At 33.2% G+C, this 25,916-nt stretch overlaps 1 protein-coding gene and 1 long non-coding RNA gene across 2 annotated transcripts; one reads left to right on the top strand and one right to left on the bottom strand.

Moving 5' to 3' along the window:
- Window positions 1–1,126: 1,126 nt before the first annotated feature.
- Window positions 1,127–5,056, top strand: LOC132729761 (uncharacterized). Its single transcript, XR_009625666.1, has 3 exons — window positions 1,127–1,219; window positions 3,596–3,706; window positions 4,756–5,056. It is a non-coding gene; the product is annotated as an uncharacterized LOC132729761 (long non-coding RNA).
- Window positions 5,057–14,845: 9,789 nt separating this feature from the next.
- On the bottom strand, window positions 14,846–18,427 carry LOC132729759 (uncharacterized). The gene is made up of 5 exons (XM_060715584.1): window positions 18,157–18,427; window positions 16,974–17,173; window positions 16,243–16,319; window positions 15,427–15,466; window positions 14,846–15,117 (listed from the first exon to the last, which is right to left on the bottom strand). The coding sequence occupies exons 1-5, from the start codon at window positions 18,327–18,329 to the stop codon at window positions 14,846–14,848; spliced, it is 762 nt and encodes a 253-aa protein (XP_060571567.1). The 5' UTR covers window positions 18,330–18,427.
- Between the last annotated feature and the right edge of the window lie 7,489 nt (window positions 18,428–25,916).

Below are 25,916 nucleotides of genomic sequence, written 5' to 3'. Positions count from 1 at the left end.
ATATATATATATATATATTTTTTAAATGGAGGTTTTTTTCAATCATTACTCATGGCGAAAAAGTATTTAGTGAGTAAAGTATGTAAAGGATCAATGTAAAGGGATCCTTTTTAGGGGAAACCTCAGATGATTCTTACAGTGTAGAATTACCGTCTGAATGCAAGTGTTGTATAGCTTTGAAAATTGTACATCTTATCTCTAATTAGTGCTGTACAGCTAAATCGTACCGTCTGTTGAGGCAAAATTCTAGTAACAATCAAAAACAGTTGGTAAAAATATACCTCGCGCTTACACGCTTCAAAATTTTATCAGTCAGATAAAAAGATTATATCGCCCGCATTGACGGTCACTATACTTCTTTGTAGGATCGCTGACATCACCGTAAATATATGTCATTTTAAGTCCCGCTGACACTTTCATAGATAAAGAAGGAACGCATTCCCAAACGATTTTGATAAACCCTATGTAAACAGACTACCGCACGGCATGTTTTCATGTTCAAACATTTTTCCCGTTCGTTATTGCACGGATTTATATTACAAATCCGTGGTTATTGATAATGAAGCAGACCATTTTTAGTTGGGACGTAGTCCCAACTAGTGCACTTACAAACCCGAAAATTCCAACCATACAGGGTAACGCCCACTGATGTGACGTTTCATCGCCACTCTAAATGCTATATTGTATTCTAACATATCAACGTAAAAGCTGAATTCATAGTGATCACCCGACCATGACCGACGCATAAACCGCCGCGAGTGAAAAATAGTGCTCTGAATTTCTGAAAACTTCGATTTATTGCGAACAGAAGTGGAGACAAGAAATTTATTTTTTGAAAATAATGTGCAATTGAACTTGAATTACGGTATTAGAAACGTAGCGGATATAATTTGAAAGGTCACATAATTCTATGAATGGGATAGTAAAATTAATTGGGTCATAGTGCTTGACGGCTTGCAATATTTTAACTTACTCATCCGGCCTTAACATCACATTTTTTTGTATTATATTCCAGAATTTTTGAAAAAAGACATTATTTATCGGATAAATGTTGTAGTTTATAATTGCAAAGTGGATATTGAAATAGAATTAGCCAGAGATGTAGATAATCTATTCGTCTCTGAATTAGCCGATAAGTAGGTTAAATGAATCCGACAACATCCGGTATATTTTTCGACCTACTTCACGAGCATAATTATCAGCCTGTTAAGCTCATAAGGTATCCTCGTACTGCCTCTTTCCGATCAGCTAACAGATTTTTCTACAATAACTGACAGTGAAATTATATTAAAAAAATTTCTCTTTCAATTCTGCGAATATTATCATTTTAGCTAATAAATGCACCAACTTTTTAAAATTTTACCTGAATTATTTATTATGAAATTGAGGATAAATCATTACTGACCCATTTTCCTGTTCTTCAAAATTTCACAACCACTTTTCAATCAGTTAACAAAAATATAAACTGTACACATAAATATTGTCATACAATGTTAAAAATATAATCAGTTTGTATTATGGAGAAATTTTGACAAACTCAACTTCAGATAAATGGTAATAAACAATTTTAACCTAATTATAATGCCATTTTTTAATCTTGATATCTATTTTGCAGTGGTAAAGCTGTCACAATTGGGGTATGGATGTACATTTCAATTTGCATAACAGAAAAAGCATGTTCTTTTTGTGAAAATTTTTAGGATCTTAAGGTCTATATGACACCATTCTAATTGACAGCTTACTGAAAAGTTATAGTGAGAATGTTATTTCCTTGTTTAAGTGACTGTTACTTTACTGATGTATAACCTTCCAATTGAGAATTGTATGGTAAAATAATGTACATATTAAAATTATAGCTTTTGAAGTGCAGTAATATTATGACTTCAAGATATTGAAACAGTTGTTCAACCTAATATCCATTTCCAGCAGACTGACAAAAAACTGAGTCTGTAAATCAATTATTTTTTTAGAAAATTATTGCGATTTGATAACTGGCTAAATAAAGGATTAGTGGAAAACACACATTTCACATATTTTTAACTAAAATGCTAGCATTTTCTTTTTTATCGCCATAATTGACATTGCTGCTAATAAATGTAGTTAAGGTGAATGCAAGATGTGCTTACAGTTTGGTTACATGACAAATAAGGTCAAAAATAAATAAATTCTAGGGGTGATTGAAAAGTGGTTGTGATTGAAAACTGGCAGTATGTGGATATGTTATAAAGCAAAATATGTTATGAATTTGATGACTTATAATATTAAGTTTATTTATTGATGCCAATTTGTTTCCGAAAACTAAAACTTTCGTAAATAATTTCGAAGTAATTTGGAGATCTCGAGTCTTTCGTACCCAAGACATTTCGATCATACTTAGACTGCAAAACCGACAGATTTTACAAATTGATATTACACAGGTGTCTGCCTTTACAGGAAAACCGGCATATATACGCCTACAATTTTGTGGTCTTGTCACGGCCGTTACATAACGAAGTGCGCAAATGATCTAAAGGTTTGTACAAAGATTAGTGTTCTAAACATTCATCAAATGGTACATTTATCTGGAAAAAAATATTTCAGTCCCATCATGACAAAATACCTCAATGGAACCCCTTTAAATTGAATTACACTTTTTTTTAATGTATGGGTAAATTCCATTTTCAGTGGTTGAAATTTTTACTCTTTTCTGATTAATCAAGCTATAGTTTCCCATTTATAAAGCCACAGGTTGTTTTCAAAGTTGAAAAAAAAATCACTGCCACCTTGATTAGAGCTGTCATCGATATCGACAATATCGATGTATCGTTGATATTATTTTGTCGATCAATAATCGATACACATTTTTAAATTTGGAAAAAATCATGCAGTGGACAAGACACTGTACAGAACATGTTTTTGACTGAAATCATTGAAACAGGTATGAAAGTGAATGACAGACAAGTGAGTTTAGGATATTATCGATATATCGGTGTATCGTTGACTTTAGTCACTTGATATCGATATATCGTTGATATGCTTTGCACAGAATCAATGACAGCTCTAACCTTGATAATTGTTAACCTGAAAAATCTTCAGGCACTTAAAGGGATTTGAACCCCAGACCTCTTGATTACAAGGCAGACACACAACCATGTCGCGAAAATGTCAACACAACAGCAAGACTGTTGGAAATGATCTATACCTGTTCTCAATACATGGTTGAAGTAATTTATCAGTGTTAATTAGACATTTTATATGATTTAACAATTTTTGACACTTACTGATATTCACATTTTTTTCACAAATCTACATGTAAAAAATAGATATCATAATAAAATGATAGAACATTTTCTATTTTAGTGGTAATACTGTGGAGTAATATGAAGAAATATTATTCATATTTTATTATCATATTTTTTCAAATTTTAATTATGTCATTACATGCTGTACACAATCATATTATAGTGTAAACATATATAAACATTGTATAGACACATATATACATTGTATATACCAGAGACGTATAAAATGTATTTATATGTCTCTGTATATACACACACTAAGAGAGTAGTATTGGATGATTTTGAAAATGAAATCTCTAAATTGATATTTTCAGGGAAATAAAGATTATTTACTTTAATATTCACTTGGAAAGGCTGGTACATGTAGCTAGAAAAAAGTACAGTATAAGATTAAAGAAAGACTAGAAGATTATTACAAACAACAGGTACTTATATAATATTTAATGTATATTTCACAAACCAAACTGTTTTCCAAAAAAAAATTAATGAAAACATGCATTTTTACCAGTGTCACCATGGGTCAGATTAACAGACCCATTCCCAGTGGCAAATACTGCCAAATATGCTTTTTTTCTTTTCCAAGTTTAGAAAAAAATCATAAGTCAAAATTCCCGTTATCAAAGCTGACAATTTTTCTTCATTCCATTTCAATCCAATATGGTACCAGACAGATGATGTTCAAAAAACACATTCCATTGTCAATTTTTTATGTATTTTTTATGCTTTGAATGATACACAATTTGTTGGATTAACAACTTTGTACATGGTACTAAATATTTTTCCCAATCAAGATGCAAACTTTCTTAACCCATTACTTCATGAGCATTTTGTGAAAAATTGCTGTTTTCATTGAAAAGTCTCCCGTTACAAGTTCAAATTGCTATAATACTATAAAAACAGCTTCAACACTAATCAAACTTGGCACAAATGTTAACTGGACCATTGCCCTTGCAACAACATGCTCAGGCTTAAATTTTCTGTTACCATGGCAACGAGGGGACATCTTAAAATTGCCCAAAATCACTATTTTGCCTCGATTTTTTCAATCAAAATTGATTTCAAAGTGATGCCACTTCTCAATGGATTGAGATATAGTCAAATGCTTTTCAGCGTTGGTTACACGTTACCTTATGATCAATCTGGGGTCATTTACAGCCTCTCACAAGTCCAAAATTTTCTTGGCATAATGCTTAGAATGGTTTCACACAGGTCAGTAAGACCGGTGTACACAAATTACTGTCTGCACATATGTGTCAGAAAAAAAATTCACAAAAAAGGAATTTAGTATTACTATGAGTATTTATTAAAGAAATTGTATTTCAAATATATTTAAATAGTATTATTGAAGTCATTTTCTATGACAGACACACAAATCTAGTGCTCTGCATTATAAATGTAAGAAGAGACAAATAAGATAAGCATTTTTTTGCAAATTATTGCACTTCATATAATTTTTATTGCTTTTTTTTTTAAGGTGGACATGTGTCACTGTCAAGCGAATGAAGATAAGCATCACACTTGGTGGGAATCTCCAGTTTCCAGATGTAGTGATCATAACTGTATAGGCACCATTAACACTTTGGACTAGTTGGAGTATTTTAGAGGGCTAGTCTGAATTGAATCCCCTGTCAATAGTAAAGGCCAGTCATGAACATTGTGTTGAAGGAAAATGTTAAAACTCGGATTTTCCTCTTAACCAATCATTACTTTACCTTATATTCAGTGCGGTAATGTAGGAAATGGTTACTTTCTGGAACGAAGCTGTCAATTATTTTTAATTTTTTAGCTTGTTAGTTTTATCGTCGGACAGTTGTGAAGTAAAGACATCGCAGTTTGACTGTAAACTATACAAGTTGCCTTAAAGAAAGTATGTCGAAATCTTAACAGTTATTGGTTTGATTTTGTAGAAATTGACCAGAATTCACCTTTGTTTACACGCATCGCTTGGACGTCGAAAACGACATGCAATGACATTTCAGTGAAATTTGGAAACTTGCTCGTATTTTGGAGCATTTTTGTAGGATTTCGATGAAGTAAAAAGTGTTTATGATAGGATACATTATTCCTAGAGACAACCACAAAGATAAAATAGTGATCTGGTGTATTTTTACCGAACAGTTCTTGTTTGTTTTGCATGATATTTTTCTCTCGTTAGGGACCTTTATTCTTTATATATAGTATTATGAGCGTATATGGGTAAATGTGGTATATAGTGCCTGTGGTTTTTAACATGTATCTTAGCTTGCCTGGTGTAATGATAAGTAATAAACCTGAAGAATTGAAACTATGAGAATAAATTGTTGTTATTAGTCCCCTTCTATTTTCATTAAGAGGGGACTAAAGGCTGACCCATTTCTGTATGTCAATGAAAGCTGAATTTTGCTATAACTTAAATGGTACAAAAGTAAGGTTCATCATACTGGTATCTGATATAGAACTATACAGAGATTAAGCATGTTATTATAATTTATGCTCCTGAAAGGGAGAGAATATAGTTGCGGTCTTAACCATCTGTCGGTATGGACTCAAGTCATATTCTGGATAAATATCTGTGTTCATTCCTTACAGACTTGTACTTTTGGGGAAAAAGGTTCCTCATGGGAGGAAAATATGTTTTTAATGGTGTTTTTGAGATTTTAGTTGATAAAGGAAAAAAAACATAGTCTGTACTTAGGAAGACATTTGTCCTTCACACTCTTGTCCGAAATATGAATATAACTAGATATGTATTGAAGGGATTTTATGTAAACTTCACAAAGTGATAGAGACTTTTAAGAGGAAGTGCAATGTTCAAGCAACATAACTCTACCTTGCTTCATGTTTTAATTATATCCCTTAAGTTAAAAATGCTTATTCCAAACTATCAATGAATCTACATCAACTTGAACGACTCGAATTTTCCAATGTGTCAAAGAACCATAACTCCATTCCTTAGTTTTAAGCTCACCTGTCACAAAGTGACAGGTCAAGCTTTTGTGATCCCTTTTCGTCCGGCCGTAAACTTTTACTTTAAATGACATCTCCTCATAAACCACTACGCTAATTTCATCCAAACTTCACAAGAATGTTCCTTTGGCTGTCACCTTTAAAATTGTGCAAAGAATTTAATTCCATGCTGAACTCTGGTTTTGCCATGGGAACCGAAAGAAAAAAAACTTTAAATATCATCTTTAAAAAAAAAAACCTAAGAGCTAGAGCTTAGATATTTGGCTCGAAACATCCTTATAGTGGTGTCTACCAAGTTTTTTAATTAAAAAGCCCTGGGGTCAAAATTGGCCCCGCCCCAGGGGTCATTGATTTTCCCTATGTGCATATAGTAAAAACTTTATAAAATCTTCTTTTAAAAAACCCATAGAGCTAGAAGCTAAGATATTAAGCATGAAAACATCATCTAATGAGTGTTTACCAAGTTTGTTCAAATAAAAGGCCCAGGGTCAAAATTGGTCCTGCCCAGTGGGTCATTAATTTTCTTTAAATGCATAAAGTAAAAACTTAAAAAAAATCTTCTTTTTAAGGAACTAAAAGAGCTAGAGCTAAGATATTTAGCATGAAATATCTTCTAAGTGAGTGTTTACAAAGATTGTTAAAATAAAAGCCCTGGGGTCAAAATTGGTCCTGCCCCCAGGGGGTCATTAATTTTTCTTTAAATGCAAATAGTAAAAAACTTAAAAAATCTTCTTTTAAAGAACCCAAAGAGCTAGAGCTAAGATATTTAGCATGAACATCTTCTAATGAGTGTCTACCAAGTTTGTTCAAATAAAAGCCCTGGGGTCAAAATTGGCCCTGCCCCAGGGGATCATTGATTTTCCCTATATGCATATAGTAAAAAACTTCAAAAATCTTTTTTTAAAGAACCCAAATAGCTAGAGTTTATATTATAAGTGGAAACATCTTCTAGTGAGTGTCTACAAAGTTTGTTCAAATAAAAGCCCTGGGGTAAAACTGGCCCTGCTCCAGGGTTGTCATCGTTTTAACAGTATGTGTTAGTAAAAAACTTAAAAAAAACTCTTCTTTAAAAAAACCCAATTAACTAGAGCTTTGATGTTTAGCATGAATCATCTTCTTATGGATGTGTTCCAAGTTTGTTCAAATAAAAGCCCTTGGGTTAAAACTGGCCCTGCAGGGTGGGGGGGGGGGGGTATATACAGGTGAGCAGCCTCAGAGCCATCATGGCCCTCTTATTTAATTATCTACCTTTATTATACATGTACTTAATTATGCTTGTCCAGAGAAATACTGGAAAAGAGTTGATGAAATTTGATTAAACTTTTACACAGCGAAAATAATCAAGTGAAAGAAAGTGTTTTTTCAAAAGAACCCTAATTTTTGTGTCCCCTTGAAAAGGTGACATAATAGGGGTTACTTTTGTCGGCGGCGTCTGTGTCGTTGTCGGCGTCCCCTAAAGCTTGTCCGGAGCATAACTCAGTCACTATAAGTCTGATTGACTTCAAACTTGGTATGCATGCTTCTTTTAATAACCCGAAGTGCAGTGCACAAGGACCGTACTTCTGCAGTTCTTATTTTTTGAGTTATTGCCCTTTGTTAATTTTCATACTTTAATTTTGTCCGGGCCATTTCTCTTCAACTAAAAAAGCTATGGACTTGATACTTCATAGGATGATAGATCTCATTAAAGAAGAAGTGCAGTGACAAGAACCAGTACTCTGTACTTCCTAATTTTTGAGTTATTGCCCTTTCTAATTTTCATATTTTATTTTTGTCCGGGCCATTTCTCCTAATGAATAAAAGCCATGGACTTGAAACTTCATAGGATGATAGGTCTCGTTAAGAAGAAGTGCAGTGCACAAGAACTGTTACTCTGCAGTTCTTATTTTTTTGAGTTATTGCCCTTTGTTTATTTTCATACTTTAAATTTTGTCCGGGCCATTTTCTCCTTAAGTATAAAAGCTATGGACTCAAAACTTCATAGGATGATAGATCTCATTAAGAAGTGCAGTGCACAAGAACTGGTACTCTGCATTTCTTATTTTTTGAGTTATTGACCTTTGTTGATTTTCTTTCTTTATTTTTGTCCTGGTCATTTCTCCTCAAGTATGAAAGCTATGGACTTGAACCATCATAGTATGATAGATCTTATTGATAAGAAGTGCAGTGTTCAGAAACTGCTGCTCTGAACTTATTATTTTTTTAGTTACTGCCCTTTGTTATTTTTCATATTTCATTTTTGTTCCTGGCCATTTCTCCTAAACTACATTGTTCACAAGGTGACACATCGACTCGCGGAGTTCTAGTTTCTAGCTTAATTTTACAATTATCATCTCTTTTAAAATACATGTTCAACAACTTTAAAAATAATGGTTGTCTAGAGTAAATCTTTTCAATGATATCACACTCAAACTAAATACAGTTGTAGAGACTAGTGAGCAGAAAGTCTTGTGTCAAATAACCAAAATTCTACATTACTTAGTTTTTGAATTATCTCCGTATATATTTCATGATACTGTTCTGAGAGAGGATTAAAATATTGAAGGAATTTGATTGAAACTTTATAAAACGTTATACAGTGAAAGAGATTAGCATGAGAATTGCAGTAAACAAAGGCCATTATAAGTTCTAATGACATGGTCACATTCATATAATGTGATGCAAAAAATATTGACCATTTGAGTGTTTACTTGATACCGATTCAGAAAATTTGATATATATCACAATTGATTATTTTTTCATAGCTTTGTCTCCCTTTATAATGTCATGTGTTAAAATAGTCAAGCTTGCTGTTTCCTCTGGTAGCTCTAATTTCACTTGTTGCTCTTGTCAAAAAAGGCCAATAACGGTTTATGATCGACCTACACGTACATGTAACCTAAATACTATATTTGAACATGTGTGTCATAGAATAATTGTATCAACTACTGTTCATTTACTGAATTTTGCACTTTATATTTATCACCCGGCAACACCCTTCACTCATTGAATTATCTGCCCCGAAATAGAAAAAATAGTTATTTGATCCTTCATACGTCCCAACTGCAGTGCCTTCAGCACTTTGATTTTTTAACTTGGCGTCACTTAAATAGCTGAGCATTAGTTTGACATACGTTGGATACACACATTTGATTTATGTACGCTGTGACAATAATATGTAAACAAGAAGTATCTTTCAAAAAGATACTCGGCCGAAGTAAAACTGGTTAATATGCAAAATTATGTTATTTCTTAGTTTTCAATGTAAAAAGAAATGTTAATAATACTCGCATAACAATGAATGTCATAAAAATTATTTCTTGTAGCTAAGAAATTACCCATTTTGTAAACATTGAAATTTAATTATAGCATATCGATATTGATGATTTTTCAAAGTAGGACAACTTCTCTTTAAGGTGTCCCTTTTACTTGTTTTACGTTTGACTTTATAATTTTTGTAAGCATTTACAAATTAACGTAAAAGTTTAAGAACTATACTCATTCCTGTATATTTTTTAACTATTCTTTACATTTCATTTTATGGTGGAAAAACTATTCCTTACATTTTCTTATTTTTTTTTAATTTAAAATAGTAAAAACTATCCTTTACATGGTTAAAACTGTCCTTTACATTTTATTTTAGAATGACAAATGAGATTAATCGATTTCAGTTTGTAATTTAAAAATGACCAATGAAAATTATTCTGATATTCAGTTCTTCCTTGTTAATTTTACCTTATATCAAACTGATAACAGACCGACTTCGTCCGAAAAAACGTATTTGCACGATTTTATATTTTTGCTTCATGCTAAAAAACGTATCTTAAAATGATGGAAACAATAAATTAAGCATAAAGTGTTGTCTGTACACAGAAGACTTGTCTACAAACAGTATAAACGCTTCCGAGAGGGAGACGAGTAACTGAACGGCCACGGAAGGACAAGCATGCAAATGGATGCAATGTCATAATTGTAGGAAGACCTACGCTTATCTTTTGGGTTGTTACCGAACATTTAGGCTACATTCACAACGCAATCTTACAGAATACAGTAGAACTTTACATGAACTAGATCGGTTCCGAGGCTCCCGGCGGACGAACAAATGTATTCACTCTGTACGTTATTTTGAGTGGATGCGATAATATAATATGTGCAAGATGGGGTCGTTTGTGTGTATCGCCGGTCGCATGCATGTTTTATTTAATTAACCCATTACTTCTTGAGCATTTTGTGAAAAATGGCTGTTTTCATTGAAAAGTCTCCCGTTACAAGTTCAAATTGCTATAATACTATAAAAACTGTTTCAACACTAATCAAACTTGGCACAAATGTTGACTGGACCATTGCCCTTGCAACAACATGCTCAGGCTTAAATTTTCTTGGCGATGAGGGGGACTCCGCCCCCCTTCAAACCCCCAAACAGAAGGGGGCACATCCCCCTTCTGGCAACCCCCTGATGTATCTTTTGGTCGGGGGGCCGCGCCGAAAAAGAGGTCACTTTTTTTAACAACATTTCTCAAACAAAAACAAGTGTTTGGGGCCTAAATAAGGCATTTTTTCATCATTTGAGACAACAAAAAGGGGGGGGGGGTGAAAAAGGCGTAAAGGCGTGTATATGAAGTAATGGGTTAATCGTTTGGTTTATGTACCCCAGATTTATATGCTATATTTTAATAGATTTGCCCTAATGTATATCGGCATTTGTTTGTTTGTTTTGGGTTTTACGTCACACAGACACAGTATAGGTCATTTGGGGACGTTCCAGCTTTACTGGTGGAAAAAGACCCCAGATGCCCTTCCTTATGCATTATTTCAGGCATGAACGGGCACCTGAGTAGAACCACCGACGTTCCATAAGCTAGCTGGTTAGCTTCCTCACATAAAAGAATCCAAAGTCCCTGTCGGGATTCGAACCCACAGCGGTGAGGGGCAAGTGGTTGTATACCGACATAGCTGTTGCACTGTTCCTACAAAACGCAAAATAAACGCTGTAACAAGTAAAATGGTTTCCTGCGGGGAACATTTTTAATGATATAAAGATATTTCATTTAACTATTTTCAACATTGTTTGGGGGATAAATAAACGTTTGTATCAGGAATATAGTTGACAATAATCGATCAAGATAGAAGAAGGTCTTTGGAAACTGGTGACCGTTAAAGACCTGAGACCGGAGAAGGTCGAACATAAAACAATTATTTCTTTTTAAGAAAATGATTAAATACCATTTTCTGAATAATTCCGGACAAAAAAATTAAAGTAAACACACAAGTTTACGCAGAAAATATCTCTATTTAGTATGGCAGATGCCACTACGAATATTTTAATTTTGTAGATTTTCAGTATAAACAATTTATTGTTTGAAAAATTTGAGATTAATATTAAAGAAACATTGATAATTTTCAAACACATCATTCAAGTTTTTTCACCTTAAACGGTAAAATAATTATAGAAAATTAGAAATATCACGTAATTGTAATTGTTTTTGTTGTTAATTAGGTGTAATTCGGACTAATTCCCTAGAGGTAAATCCGTAACGTACCGGCAAACGGTATTTAGCTAGGTTTTCGAAAAGATCAATTAACCAATCATGTACGGTTTACGGATCACATGCTCCTCCATGTACCGAAAACAGGTCACGTGCTCCTCCATGCCTCAAAAGTTAAACGCGTACCAATACACTGCGGTCTTCAGACCGCAGGGAACAAAACTGTAAGGTTACGACTGGTAACGGCTTGTTTCATTACTGGTTATCTATATGTTCTACGAGTTAATGTTGAAAATATCTTAAGAATATGCGTATGCGTGTGTAAGTCTGTTTTTTTTTTAAATGTTACAAATGTAACAATGCCCATTATGTCCAAGAAATGCTTTTATTTTCATGTCTCAGGTTTTTAGTTTCTTAAAAGTTTCTTATTGGCTTATTACCTAATAAACGTAATTTTCTTCTATTGAATTTTAATAAGTATTTTGAGTGGGAATCAAAATACTACTTTGTTTACATTTTGCTACTTTTAGGATAAATAATTTCACATAAAGTGCTACTTTCGTCAGGTATCGATCGTCTATCATCATGCTCTAGAACCGTGTTTGAAACGCTATAAAATCTTATGTATGTCTTCCTAAAGAAGTAAACATTTATTCGTTTCTGAGACATACTATGCCTTTATGTTTTACTTTGCAATTAGTTTAATGAGTACATCTATATAAAGTTCAGAATATATACAATGTACATTATCAAAAAATAAAATAAACCTTTTGGAACAAAACAGTATTCCTATTCTCTTGCTTGATAATTCAAAAAAAAGACCCGTTTACTTAAAACAAAGAGACACAATTGTTCAATAACTATATCTTATTAATACCATATCTCACAGTGATACAGTGACTCATGATCACACAAAATGTATAACATAAGACAAACTACATGAGAAAAGACCACTCACTTCACTGATTGATCAACAATTTATTTCATCAACAATGTTATAACAAATTCAATCAGACAACAATGAAATTACTTAGTTTGTAAAGAAACCGTGTATGTGAAAAAATACAGTTACATTTTTCACATAAATTAATCCGTGTACTTTTATAAGATAGGAATGCAAAAGAGAAAGCTAATATGTAAAATTTGCATTACAAAATAATGAATAGATTTCAAATCGTACTTATATTTAAACATGTATGAACACTCTTTTATTTAATGCTTTCCAGTGTTTTATTACAATATATCAGATGATTATATTCTGATAAACCACTAGTGAAATTTATAAAATATAATTTTCACTGTAGCCGGACTATATCTGAATGCGGATGAAAAGAAAATCATAACCAAATGGAATAACAGGCAGAAATAAATGCCGTCATACGTAAATTTGCTTAATTAGGAAAAGAAAGTCAATGTAACCATACATCATGTTAAAAATTTAACAAAATTAGAGAAATTTAACAGAACTATATTTCAAAACTTATGATGTGACGTCATGCTATCATGACGTCACAAAGGAGAATGCGCGACGTTACGCGGCAAAATCAGTAAAAAAATACTTAAAATCACTTAAAAAGCATAAAATAAAAAGAAAATTTATTTGTTTTACATATAAGATTGAAATATATTTCATTCGTGAACACCAGCTATTATATTTTCACTCGTGGCTACGCCACTCGTGAAAATATTGCATCTGGTGTTCACTCAGTGAAATTATATTTCAATCTTACATGCTAAACAAACAAATATCCTCTATATCATTCTGTGAACAGTAATAAAATAATTAATATTTAGGAAAAAGAAACTGTTATCTCAAAAACAACTTCCAGCATACACATGTGAGAAATGTATACATCTTTTGTTCTAAAATGTGAGTTTCAAAATTTAAAGCGAAATATGTGCCTGCACATATCAATATAAATAGAAAATATTTCAACAAAACGGAATGATAAAAAATATGTATGTTGAAATAACATAGCTTTAAGATGAAAATGTGTCACGTGATATTCATTACATCATGGTGACTGTATTTCAGTTCAAGGTGATGTATACATCAACACTTATAAGTTCTTTATATAGGCAAGTTTTGTCTGAGATATAACGTTTGCTGTTATTATTTTATCCAGTATATATTTTGAACTTTGTAAAGCAGTTATATCGCCATTGTTCTTGTGAGATGATATTGATAGATTCGTTATATATCTAATCATTGATACACCACGTATATTTTTAAACTTTTCCATGAATTGTCATGTAGTTAGTTACCATGCATGTAACGTAACTATGCATCAAACACATCACATTTGCTATAAACTTTTAATTTACTGATTAGCACTTTTGTCAACATAAGGATTATATAATATAATAGTATAATTATATTCAAATCATTAAGAAAGCTTTAAATGAAAAAAATAAACCCATACATACCATGAATGGTTGCAAACAAACATAAAATCACTCATAAAAAACTATCATAAAAATAAATACATTTGTACAATTGCATTGACATTTGCATTGACTTATGGAAAGTAAGTATAAAGAAAGAAATAACAAACAGGCATAAAACAACGACTGTAACAAAGTTCAAATAAACAAAAGTTACGGAAATATCATTACTTAATATTAAAATTAAACAAATACGACATAGACAATAGTTATGTTTTGTAAGAAAACAGAAAATAAACAGGTTTCCTTCTGATTACGTACAGCCTTTGGTCAAAGCATAGAGACGTCTTATAATATTGACGTTCTTTGTTTACATTATGCAGCAAACTGATAAAAAAAATAAGAAACTGGAAAATATGTGATTTTAATTGGACATAAAGTTTCATTTAATTCATTGTCATGAGGAATTTAATTCTCTATTTTCAAATATTAGATACTGACATAAAGCTGGAATTAAGATATGGTCCCGGTATATCACAGAACGCCAGAAAAGATATTTCAGGCATCAACCGATATGTGAGAAATCAAAATTTGTCCATTTGTTTGTTCGTTCGAACACTCTTAATACTGCGACAATAACATTGAGCGACAACTTCGTTATATCTAAGTTGACCCATAAAAATCTGTTCTTATATAAGTGTTTTAAGAACCTCTTTTGTCAAACCTCGCATAGGATATCCATTCTTGAAATCCATTCTTGAAATTGTGCTACATTTCATGGGGTTTTTGAGGTACAAACCTCATTCCTATAAAGAAAAGGATCAAGTATATAACACATGAAGATCCCATCACTACACACGCCTCCCACACGGAATTCCCTTGCAGAGAGTAACTTTCTAACGCCATCGTGCCGTTTCTTATACATGACCCCGGAATGGCGTCATCACAGTTGAATTCCAAACTTTGAATTTGTACTTTACATAATGCTTGAAAGCCCCATTTTAGAAGATATTGGGACACTGACGACACCCATTTCAAACCTGAAATAAAAAAAAAAAAAATTTTAAGATTCAAGGGATACACTATTCGTTTCAAATAATACAAATTAGACAAATAAAAAAATAAAATAAAGTAAAACGTCAATTTGTCCCATTCTTTTCCCCGGAACACTTCTTTATAGACTTGTCACATGCTTTCTGTTCAATATTTTACAAGGAAATAGTGACAAAAGAAATACAAATCAAACAATGACCTTTAAAGTGATATTATGCTCATTATTTTATTGGCAAGTTGAGCTGAACTGACTATATATTTTAAAACATTGACTGTTACAATGTTGGATGACCAACGGTTTATATTGTGAAATGTGTCCGATAAAATATGATCTGCCTAAAATATAAAAACTCTGCCGTACTTCTTTAAACCTAAAAAATACAGGTTGGTTCTGACCAATATTTATAGAAATTTCCTTGGGCCATATGTGATATTTATCATTCATGCGAAGTAAATTATAAAATTGAATGGAATGGTGCTAAAATTTAAATTTATTTTGACTTTCACCTGTTCACTCACTATAAACTCTTGGATGAACATAAGTTCATTGTAATACCAAACGAATTAAATAGTAATCTAATGTTTAATCTTATGAAAGGGAAACGTAATTCCACCCAAAATTTATTTTCAAATTTGATAAAGAACCCTGCCAACAAAAAATATACATGGAAAAAATTTTTTTTGTCCCAAAGAAAAAAAATTTTGGAAATTTTGGCATAAACTGCTGCAGAAAACAGGGGCAAAATGTTCTACGTACGGGGATATACAAGAAGGAAAAATTTTTTTCGGAAAACCAACTTTTAAAAGTTTTTTTCAACTTTTTCAGCTTTGGGCCCGTTTATAAATTTCACCGGAACCTCCCCATACACTGCCCCAAAAGAATTTTTAGGGAAGGGGGTTAACTGGGCAAAATTTTATCTAAATCATAATAAATTTTTTAATGAATATAATTTTGAAATTTACGGGGGCTTTGTTTATTTTCACAAAAAAACATTTTGGGAAAAATTGTTAGTCATTTTATACTTTTATTACTGTTGTACAATAATGTTATGAATATTCTAAAAGAGGAAGAAAACAATAAATAAAAATGTGGAGTAAAACGTCAACCATACCTTTGCAAAATAATACGGCGTGACTCCATACAGTCGGTCCTCTAGTTCAAAGTATAGAAAAGACCGCTCTTTATGATCTACAAAAGCGAAATAAGATATTAGTATATTAATAAAAAAACAACAACCCAAAACAGTCAAGGAGAGCGTTGTCCTAGCAGTTATGGTTTTAATCTCAACCCAAAGACCATACTCAGCTGTAAGAACATGTTTCCTCACATGACATCAATATCTTAGATATTCAAGGGAGCGGACCAATATACGTAAATGAAACTAAAATGGCTGAGTTTCTTATTCAAGATAAACTAATCTACAAAGAATGCGATAATTGTCAAATATTGAGTTATGTTTCTTATTATTGCAAAGTACTCAACATTTTGGCACGGAGATTGTTGTCGAATGTGGCCATGTCTTTAGATATCTTGTCCTTTCTTAAGAAAACAGCATATTGTTTGTCTTCTTAGAGAAATCTTATAAGACATATTATACTTTTTACTCTGTTCATATGTTAACACATTCTCCATAAAATATAAATATTCACCGTGCATTCAATTTTAACAGACACATATATAAAACTTGTTTGCAAGCCTTTTGCTTTTGATTGAATTGATTTGATTAAGAATAAAAAAAAAACAACACAAAAGTGTTCCAAATATGCTAATTTGATTTCAAGAAATAAAAAGGCTTTTAATATTAAAGACAACAACAAAAGAAGAATTCGTTTAGAAACTTACACAGTCCGATGAGGTCTAAAACGACCATATATGGATATAAGGCACCAATAATATACATCATCCCAAATCTGTCCCTCACTGATGATTGGTCAAGGCCCAGATTAAAATAAACAAACCCAACAACCACTGACATAGCAACCGCTTGTATGAACTGCGTTGCCAGGTAACCGTAATCTTCTACGATATTCCTCGTTGATCGTCTAAAAACCAAAGAAAAAAACCCACAAAATATTGAAATATTGATTCTGTTTTTACTAGTTATGATATACACATGTATAGAATATACGATCTTGAAGTTGGAACTAAATACAGCTTTCTTCAGTCCTTTTCAAACTTTAAAACACATAGGCACAATCATATATCTATATTGAAATCAGATTGCGTTGTAAAATCTGGAAAAACGGTGATCCCTCAGAAGCATTAGTAACAACAATATAACAAAATTGCAGATGCGGTTTGATTCAGTCTGTGCATGAAGGATAATGAAAAAGTGCAACATCTCTCATGCCCCCTAGCTCATGAGATGACATTCAAAGCTTAGTTATGTCTAAAACACATTTGGTGAATTATACATAATTCAAAAAAGTGTCATTCCAGTAACATAATGTACATATATAGATATTGATATATAAAACCTCTTTTTCATTTTATTTAGTTTCGCACATTGTTTATTCGTTTTGGGCATACGCATTTTTTTTACTCCAAACGGGACCATGTGCCGCTTTTCATGCAATAGCACGAACGTGTCACATTGAAGGTTTCATGATGACCGCCTTACAGACACATCTGCGAATGTTTCTAAATTCACAATTTCACCATCATGTTCAAATATTGAATTCTTCTTAAGTCGGTGTGAGGGGCGTACTTTAAGTACCGTCCATGATCAGCAAACATTTCAGTCTGCAACATTTTACAACTGTGCCATTTTGGACGTTCTTCAGGAATTCCTATATTTGATATACTATGTCAGGGCATAATATTATACAAGATTTTTCAAAGAACGATTATTTCTTGCATTGCAATACAATTATTTACATTTTCTTAATATGCATTTAATGTTTATATCATTAACTATCTCAGCAGACACATGTCAGAAATGACATTCTTTGTATTAATTCGCCTTAAGTATTTTATCCGCCTTAAATCCGTATTTGAGGGATTCCTTCTTTACTTTTTATATTACCTGTAAAGTATCCAGAACTGTCTTAACGGTCCTGGTTGATGTTCTAGGTTTCTGAACATCGCCAGCACAGGCCATTGCTCTTTATTTTTCTCTTCCTTATCTTTACTAGTTGACCCACTTCCAGTTAGTTCTTTCTGACTGTCTTTGTAAGCTTTAACCAAGGTTCCAACCATCTTTGTACTGTTAACCTCGGACTCCTCAGATGTCGGGTCGATCGTGGCGAGGTCAACTATGAATACATGTAAATATGATTAAAGTATTTTAAAACAGCTATTGTTACATACAGATCTAGATAAATATAAACATGTATCAATCCTCATCAAACCCAAAAGGGCGAACCGTAATGCCCCGCTCACATATTCACGGATAATGCCACGGAAGAGCTACGGTCCAATCGTTCACGGATTACTACGGAAATGTGAAATTCCGTAGTTCCGCTACGGTTCCAGTACGACACCACACGGATGAGTACCGGGAGTCCGACGGATTTACCACCAAAAGCCCCCAGAGAGACACGGATTGTTACGTACCAACACGATTTGATACGGAGCGACACGAATCTGACGGACGCACTACGGATGACACTACGGTCTTCTACGCGTATAAGCACGGGTTTAGTACGAATAAGTATGGTCTGATACGGAGAAGAACGTAATTAGATACGGAAGAAGAACGATTGCCACGGATCTATACGGGACCTAATACATCCGTCCACAACCTCTTGCTTGCTCATTTTCAAAATGCCTCAAAAGAAAAGAAAACACCTAGAAAACGATTGCAGTGTGTCAATGATTTTGCGGAGAGGACTCGGCCTAATCGCGTCCGACCCCCGAGACACATCAGTCCGATTTAAATGAATTTCATCGCTCAACAAGTTCGGCCATTGAGAGCCTCATACTAAACTTGAAGCGGTTCTTCGTAAAAAGCCCATTCTCTAGCTCCACCACCTCGTCTGTCTCTCTACCTGATAGATATGGACTAGTAATCATTCAAAAAATGTTGATCAATACTGTTCTCTTCTTAATTTAAGATTTGTCTGTTAATCTTACGATTACCATTAAAATTATCGTGAAGTTTTTGTTTTGAAAAAAATGTAAAAAGCTTGTTGATTAATCTATTATCCGTCAAGTGCCAGCCTCCAGGCCGTATGAGACACTTCGTATTATTACATATTTACTCCAATTTCACGATTCAACGTTTGTAAAATATGAACATTAAATGTTATTCTATACTTACAATTGTAGTCGATATGAATATAAATTGACTTTTATGTAGTCATCAAGCAGCTCGACCACTGCCTCGCCACATTCTGAGCCATTTCAATATAAAGCTGCAGCCAGTAAATGCAATACATTATTAAATGTCTCCGCAAATATTGTCGTTCTTTAACAAGAAGGTAGGCATTTGATACCTGAAAAAGTACATGATATTAATTCATCCGTACTAAACAGTGGGACCGTACCAATTCCCGCTTGACCGTTTCGTTTGCAACGCAAGAACCGTATAAGACCGTGCGATCCTTACCACTCTCCGTAGTACAACGGTATTACGATCGTGGGCTTTCCGGACAATGCGATTAATCCGATTAAAACCGTTACTTATACGTAGTTGTAACCGTACAAATACGTAGTTCTCCGTACAAAACCGTGGAAATCCTTGACAAGTTGGTGGCTACGACATCAGTACGCGACTAGTACGGTTTTAAGTACGGAACGAGTACGTGTCAGTACGGAAGTTAATAACGGACTGAGTAGGGATACGCTACGGTTGATTTTTCGCGTTCAAAATTTTTGTGCATGTTCAAAATTGTCATGGATTGCACGGATATACCAAGGACTTACTACGATTGATTACGGCTTACCAATACCGGAGAGCTACTGACCAGTACGGGTAGCTACGGACCGATGCCGGACTTAATCCGGGCTTCTTCCGTGGGGCGTATTCCGTAATATTGTTTGACCGGGGTATTAATATTTCGTTTTCGATATCTATCGCATTTTCAAAGATCAATGCATTTCAATTATGAAATAAATTTGAAGAAGAAACCCAACTTGTTTGGTATACAGTTTTACTGTATAATTGCATCATTTCTATGTTATCTATTTATGTAAAATGTATAATAAATCCGGTATTATACATTGTATATCAACAATTCAAATTTCATAACCACAAACCAAATACTAGTATTAGATTATTGATAGGTGAAGGGAAAATAATCACAGTATATATTTATATTACACACACGTTATTTTATCTATAATCAAACCATGTTACCGTAGAGTCACATGGGTTTGTGAATTTCTGGACAAGGAATGTCCGAAGATTACTGAAGTAATTGACCATATTTGATGCCTGCCGCCCCCCCCCATAGTACGCCATCTGCGCCTTTTGACAGTACCAGACCACCATATCAAACAATTCAATATAGCAGAGGATCTGTAAACATTATAATCAACATAGAATTGTTGTGTGTGTCAAAATATGTTAGATACCAAAATTAAAAACTTTCAAAATGTAATAAGAAATGTATGATTTCAACAAAAAGAAAAAATGTGTGAACTGCTACTGATTGGTTAAATGTTTAACAAGTGAAATGAATGTGTTCTTAAAATATGAAACATGACACTTAACAATCAGCTTTCCAAACGCTGAAAATGTATGTAAGTGAATATCTAATAATAAATGTATTGACCATTGTGTTTTGATTAAAATGAAATCCGGAAAGCAATGATTCACCGTTACACATAATTCTTCATCATATTAATATGAAAGGTAGATTCCTAAACTTGATATTATTCAAACATACAATAAATTATTCGACAATTATCTAAAAGCTAAGTACTTAATTCAAAAAACGCCATGCTATCAAAATGTCTCAAACGATTGTTCTAGTGAACAATTGAAGCAGACGGTAAAATTTTTTGATTACGTAATACCCTACAATCAGACAAAATCTCTACCAGACACTTGCATCAGTCTGTAAAATGCCCCGGCATGTTCTAGCCTAAATCTCCTCTAAATATGGTAATACACCCTTTAAAGAGTATAATTATCGTAAACGTTTCAAGATATCTCAAGGGAATGAACTCATTAATCGTTCATACATATGCAGCTGTGGTAATGTATTGGATATCTATGATAGCATATCGGAGAATTGTTATAGTTTTGTTATCTTACTTAAACTGATTTAAATAAATGTGCCCGCGCCTTGATCAGGATCCATGATGTTCGTTATCACTTCATCCTGACTTGTAATATGTTTGTGTAACGCGAACACATGGATCTTATCAGACTGCGGGATGCGCAGGCTGTCTGGATCCATAGTGGTGCGCAAAACGCTTTATGTTCGGGCGTTTGTTATGGGCGGGCTCAAATGGCGCTGATGTCATGCTCGCGTGATCAGTAGTATTCGTTCATTTCTCTGCTGATGTCCGAAAAATCATCAACCATTAAACAACTGCATTATTTCTTATATGGATTTGCCAGTTCATCGGAACATCTCGCTATTATTCGTAATCACATACACAAATACGGAATTGAAAGTAGTTCTGACGCTATTTTAGATGTAAGGCAAAAACAGAAGCTGTAATTTTGTTAATATAGAAACGAAAGCGTTGTATTTTGAACATCCAGGAAAAATAATAAAAGTATCTACTTCCGGTATCATGATGATTGAAAATATGTTGACAATCATAAAGAATTTATAGAAAATGCCCAAAGGGTGTACATTTATAAACATATCCAAATTAATGTCAACAGGTACATGTACACATTTTGCTTCTTTTGGTTCCTTCAACCATAATAATAAGTTATTAATCATTGTAGTGCTTACTTTTAATCTATATATTTACTTAATTTAGGTGGACTTTTACTCGATATGTTGGTATAAAAAACTCAATAAACAACCCCAGCATAAATTGCATTTGTTCACATGTTTAGTTTCTTAGCGTAGGGTTGACGGAAATACCGTATTCCGTTCCCTGTGTGATTCTAACTATTGTGTTCGAGGTCCTTATCCAAAGGGTTGACGGAAAGGGTGAGAAGATGCATTTTGGTCCAGTTCTATTTTGAAACTGTCCATTTTCAAAATTTGGAGAATTAAGACGCCAAATTTCAAGTTTGATTAGTCTATCAGTATAGAGCCTGGTCAGACAAAGACTGGTGTGTACCAGACTGGGCATGGCTTCATAGAGGTGAAAAATGCTGATTACACTTCAGCTTCGAGCAGAGAAATGGTTATGATCGTACCAGGAACAAAAAACGATGGCTTTAAAATATAATTTTATCAATTTGTATGGTGAATATTACACTCATGGATGGTTAATAAGATTATTTTAGAATTCATTGTTGCAAGTGGTGAAAACTTTAAACCTTGCTTGCTTGTATAAGGTGATTACGTTATCACCTTCACTCAGTATGACCAGGGTTCTACACTGTTGATAGCTCCCATTTTTAATCTTTGATAATAAATCCCTAAAATTTTAACTAAAATGGACTGTTCCAAATACAAAAATTTAAAAATCAGGTAACTAGGGAATTATCTCTCTGTAATTACATAGTGAGCAAACGAAGTAATCATCAATCGGACTCGGCACAAAATTCACGTGATAACTTTCACACATGAACATATTTTTATCACACACAATTAGGCAAAGGATGGTGCTACAATACTGACCTTTGCTGATGTATTAAATAAGACTTTCGGTTATATTTTTTGGCAAAGTTTTGCCAGGTCATCTACATTTTATGGAGATTGATGAGCAGTGAAGGAATCAAGACCAATGTAGGTTCATCGAGAACAGAACACCTGAAATTAAAAAGAAATTTGATCTTAATACCATCATGTGAAAATATCTATTTCCTAAAGAATTTAAGACAGTACAAGCTTGTTGTAATAAAAAATGTCAAATTATTTTTCTACAATTGAAAAAAATCTTTTTAAATGATATGGGTTTGTAATGGGAAGTACGTTCCTATAATTGGTGATAATAAATAACCTCCAGTTTGATACTCATTGTTTGGCGTCATCAATATTTTGTTGTTTAAGATAAGTCCATTTGGCGTCAGCAAATGTCACCGGCTTGTTATATATGAGTCCAGATTTTATGTTATTAGTAAAAGTCGTGTTACCGAATACTCCTTCCTCTGATAAAAAATAGAATTTGAAAATGCGGGTTGGATTACAAGAATCTATATGGACCGTAATCGTATATATACAGTAATGAATACATAATATATATTTCCAAAAATCACAAAAACTTAAACGATATTTTCAAATCGTTGAGATGAATATGTAATTGTTGTTCATTCATTATATAAATGAATACTTTCCAACTTTAAACCGAGCAGATTGTTTTTTTACTTATCACTTGGTTATTGTATTACGTGCTATTGCTGTCCAGAAAAAAGTGATGTATTTTTCGGAAAACATAAGTACCGTACATAAAATGTGTTTTAAGATCGTGTACATTTTTGCTTTTATGATAGATCGATGATCAAACTTGAATAGGCGAAAATAAAACGTAAACAGCACTTGGGTTTATTTCTACCGTAGAAAATCAACATATTTAAATTCAGATGAAAAAACTATGATATATAACAGACTAGAAAGGGCCGTTTTGCCCCACAATGATAAATATGTCAAAACAACAGATTTATGCAGAACAAGATAATTCTAAAAGTATTTCAACAATCTTTTTCATGAATGAATATTTAAAAAGCATTATTATCAGAAAAGTTATCTAGAAAAACGTTTGTTTTGATGTTGTATTGTGTATTCATCTTGCGAAATCACTTAAAAAACAGTTGCTTTAATAAGATGCTCGAAACATGAAGTATTTGAACAACCGTATACATTTCATTAGTTTTCAAATGATTTCCTTAATCAGTTTACAATAAAATTTTCATGAAAAATATGAATGCTACTGTCTTCATGAATTGTCATTTTTTTATAAAACAGCTAGTGTGCTAGTTGCTGTTCTATTAAAAGTGCATATTTGTGGTTGCTAAGTCATGCGTACAGGTGCTGTTGTATTGCATTGGGTGCTTTTCGTATCAATTGCATTGTGTTTGTGTGTTTTGTATGAAATTGCCATTTTCTGATTTTCTCAATGTTTATAGGTTGTGCATCCGTTAGAAAGCGAGACAGCCGATACACCGTACTATTTTGTCGCGTTTAATCTAGGATTTTAATTTTAAAATCCATAAATCTGACATAGACAGTGCGTTGTAAACAGCCAGGTCAAGTCCATGAAAAAATTCAGAACCGACAAGTATTATTGATATTCTGAGAAGTAATGTGAAACAAATATGTATCAGCAGAACAATATATATGACTATTGTTGATCTGAGTATAAGTTTTTGTATGGCGGGTAACTGTGCGCATGTGTACGTACTGGCATGCCAAGGATTGTGTTGAAATTGCTACTTACATACTTTTTTAAATCAGTTCAAAGGAGCAAAATGTAAAACAAACAATAAATATAGAACAGATAACTTTTTGTTTAAATTTAATGAAAATGCAAGGGCCCGATTCTACATTGAAAAGAAATATCTGTTCAAAATTGTTTTTTATGATAAATAATAACAGTTCATCACTGAAAACTCAATAATGTTCGTCTCGTTACTTCGTTCACCCCCCCCCACCTTATTATATTATATTCGTTATCGGATTTAAACAGCATATTCCACTTCACTGGGATCAAGAAGTAAGTTGACACCCAATACTGACACGCCTTCGCTCACCGCCGAGACACACCGTCTATCTTCAGCTCCGCACTAGCTTTACTATTCAGGCTACATACTAAACAAGTTCTGATAACACTCTCTCTACCTAAATTAAAGTTAATGTTAACAAATAGTAACATATCATACAAATATTAATGTATTAAAAATAGAAAGCTGAAATTAACAGCCAAAATGGACAGTTCGTCGCGTTGATGTACATCAAAACACCTTGTCTATAAATTTGAAATACAATAACTGGCCTTGTAGATAAATGAACGTTTCACTTTTCCGTAAGGGTGATGAACTGATGATATTTGTTTAAATCAGAGTGCCCGTTCGTGCAAAGATAATGCAAAGAAGGACACCGAGGTCTTCCTCCCTAGTGAAGCCTGAAAAGTCCACTATATAGCACCTCTATTGTGTTAGTGCGATGTTAAAACCAACAAAAAACTTACTCTTTTCTTAATGTGTGCATTTGTAAATGTAGTTGGAAGCTTAAGCCGTCAACAAACATCAACTGTCTCCTTGAACGTGAGATGAGGTAACAAGCGATCGTCTTGTCTCACATAAGCAGAACAGCCTCGCACCATTGTACTGTTGCGAGCCACACTTGTCCAAAGTTACACATCTCCTGCGATCAGCCCACCAACCTTCTGTCCTACATATATTACATCTAGGAATGTTGTCTTGCCACTACCTGGAGAAAACATTGAATATGAATATATTTGCTTTTAACTTTTAATAACTTAATTTTTGATAAAATTAACCACAATTATAAGTAAATCATTTCTATACAATTTAAAAAATTTTTCAATTTTATGCTGTCAATAAACAATACACGTGCTTTATTTTCAGTTTATTCATTGCTTGAATTAAAATCTTTTCAAATGGGTATCTACTGATTTACATATGGTCATATAACCTGAATTTCCATAATTGCCAAACATTTGACCACCTGATTATTTGCCACATTTGCCTCCAAATCACGCGGGAGAAGCTCGCGGCGGGCAGGACGCGCCAGCTCTCAAATCATT

This window comes from Ruditapes philippinarum, unplaced genomic scaffold, assembly GCF_026571515.1.
Source record: "Ruditapes philippinarum isolate M1 unplaced genomic scaffold, ASM2657151v2 ctg11333_1_1_1_1, whole genome shotgun sequence".
In the NCBI taxonomy this organism is placed as follows: domain Eukaryota; kingdom Metazoa; phylum Mollusca; class Bivalvia; order Venerida; family Veneridae; genus Ruditapes; species Ruditapes philippinarum.
Note: the sequence above shows the minus strand (reverse complement) of the source record. Positions and strands in the feature narration are given on the sequence as shown.

Excerpts from the sequence above, each read along its gene's own strand:
- LOC132729759 (XM_060715584.1), bottom strand. The coding sequence starts at position 18,329 with ATGGTTGGAACCTTGGTTAAAGCTTACAAAGACAGTCAGAAAGAACTA. Across the intron at positions 17,174-18,156 it reads CAGTTCTGGATACTTTACAG|ACGATCAACGAGGAATATCG; the intron begins GTAATATAAAAA and ends TTTGGTTTTTAG. Across the intron at positions 15,467-16,242 it reads CGCCGTATTATTTTGCAAAG|GCAGATCATATTTTATCGGA; the intron begins GTATGGTTGACG and ends TTTATATTTTAG.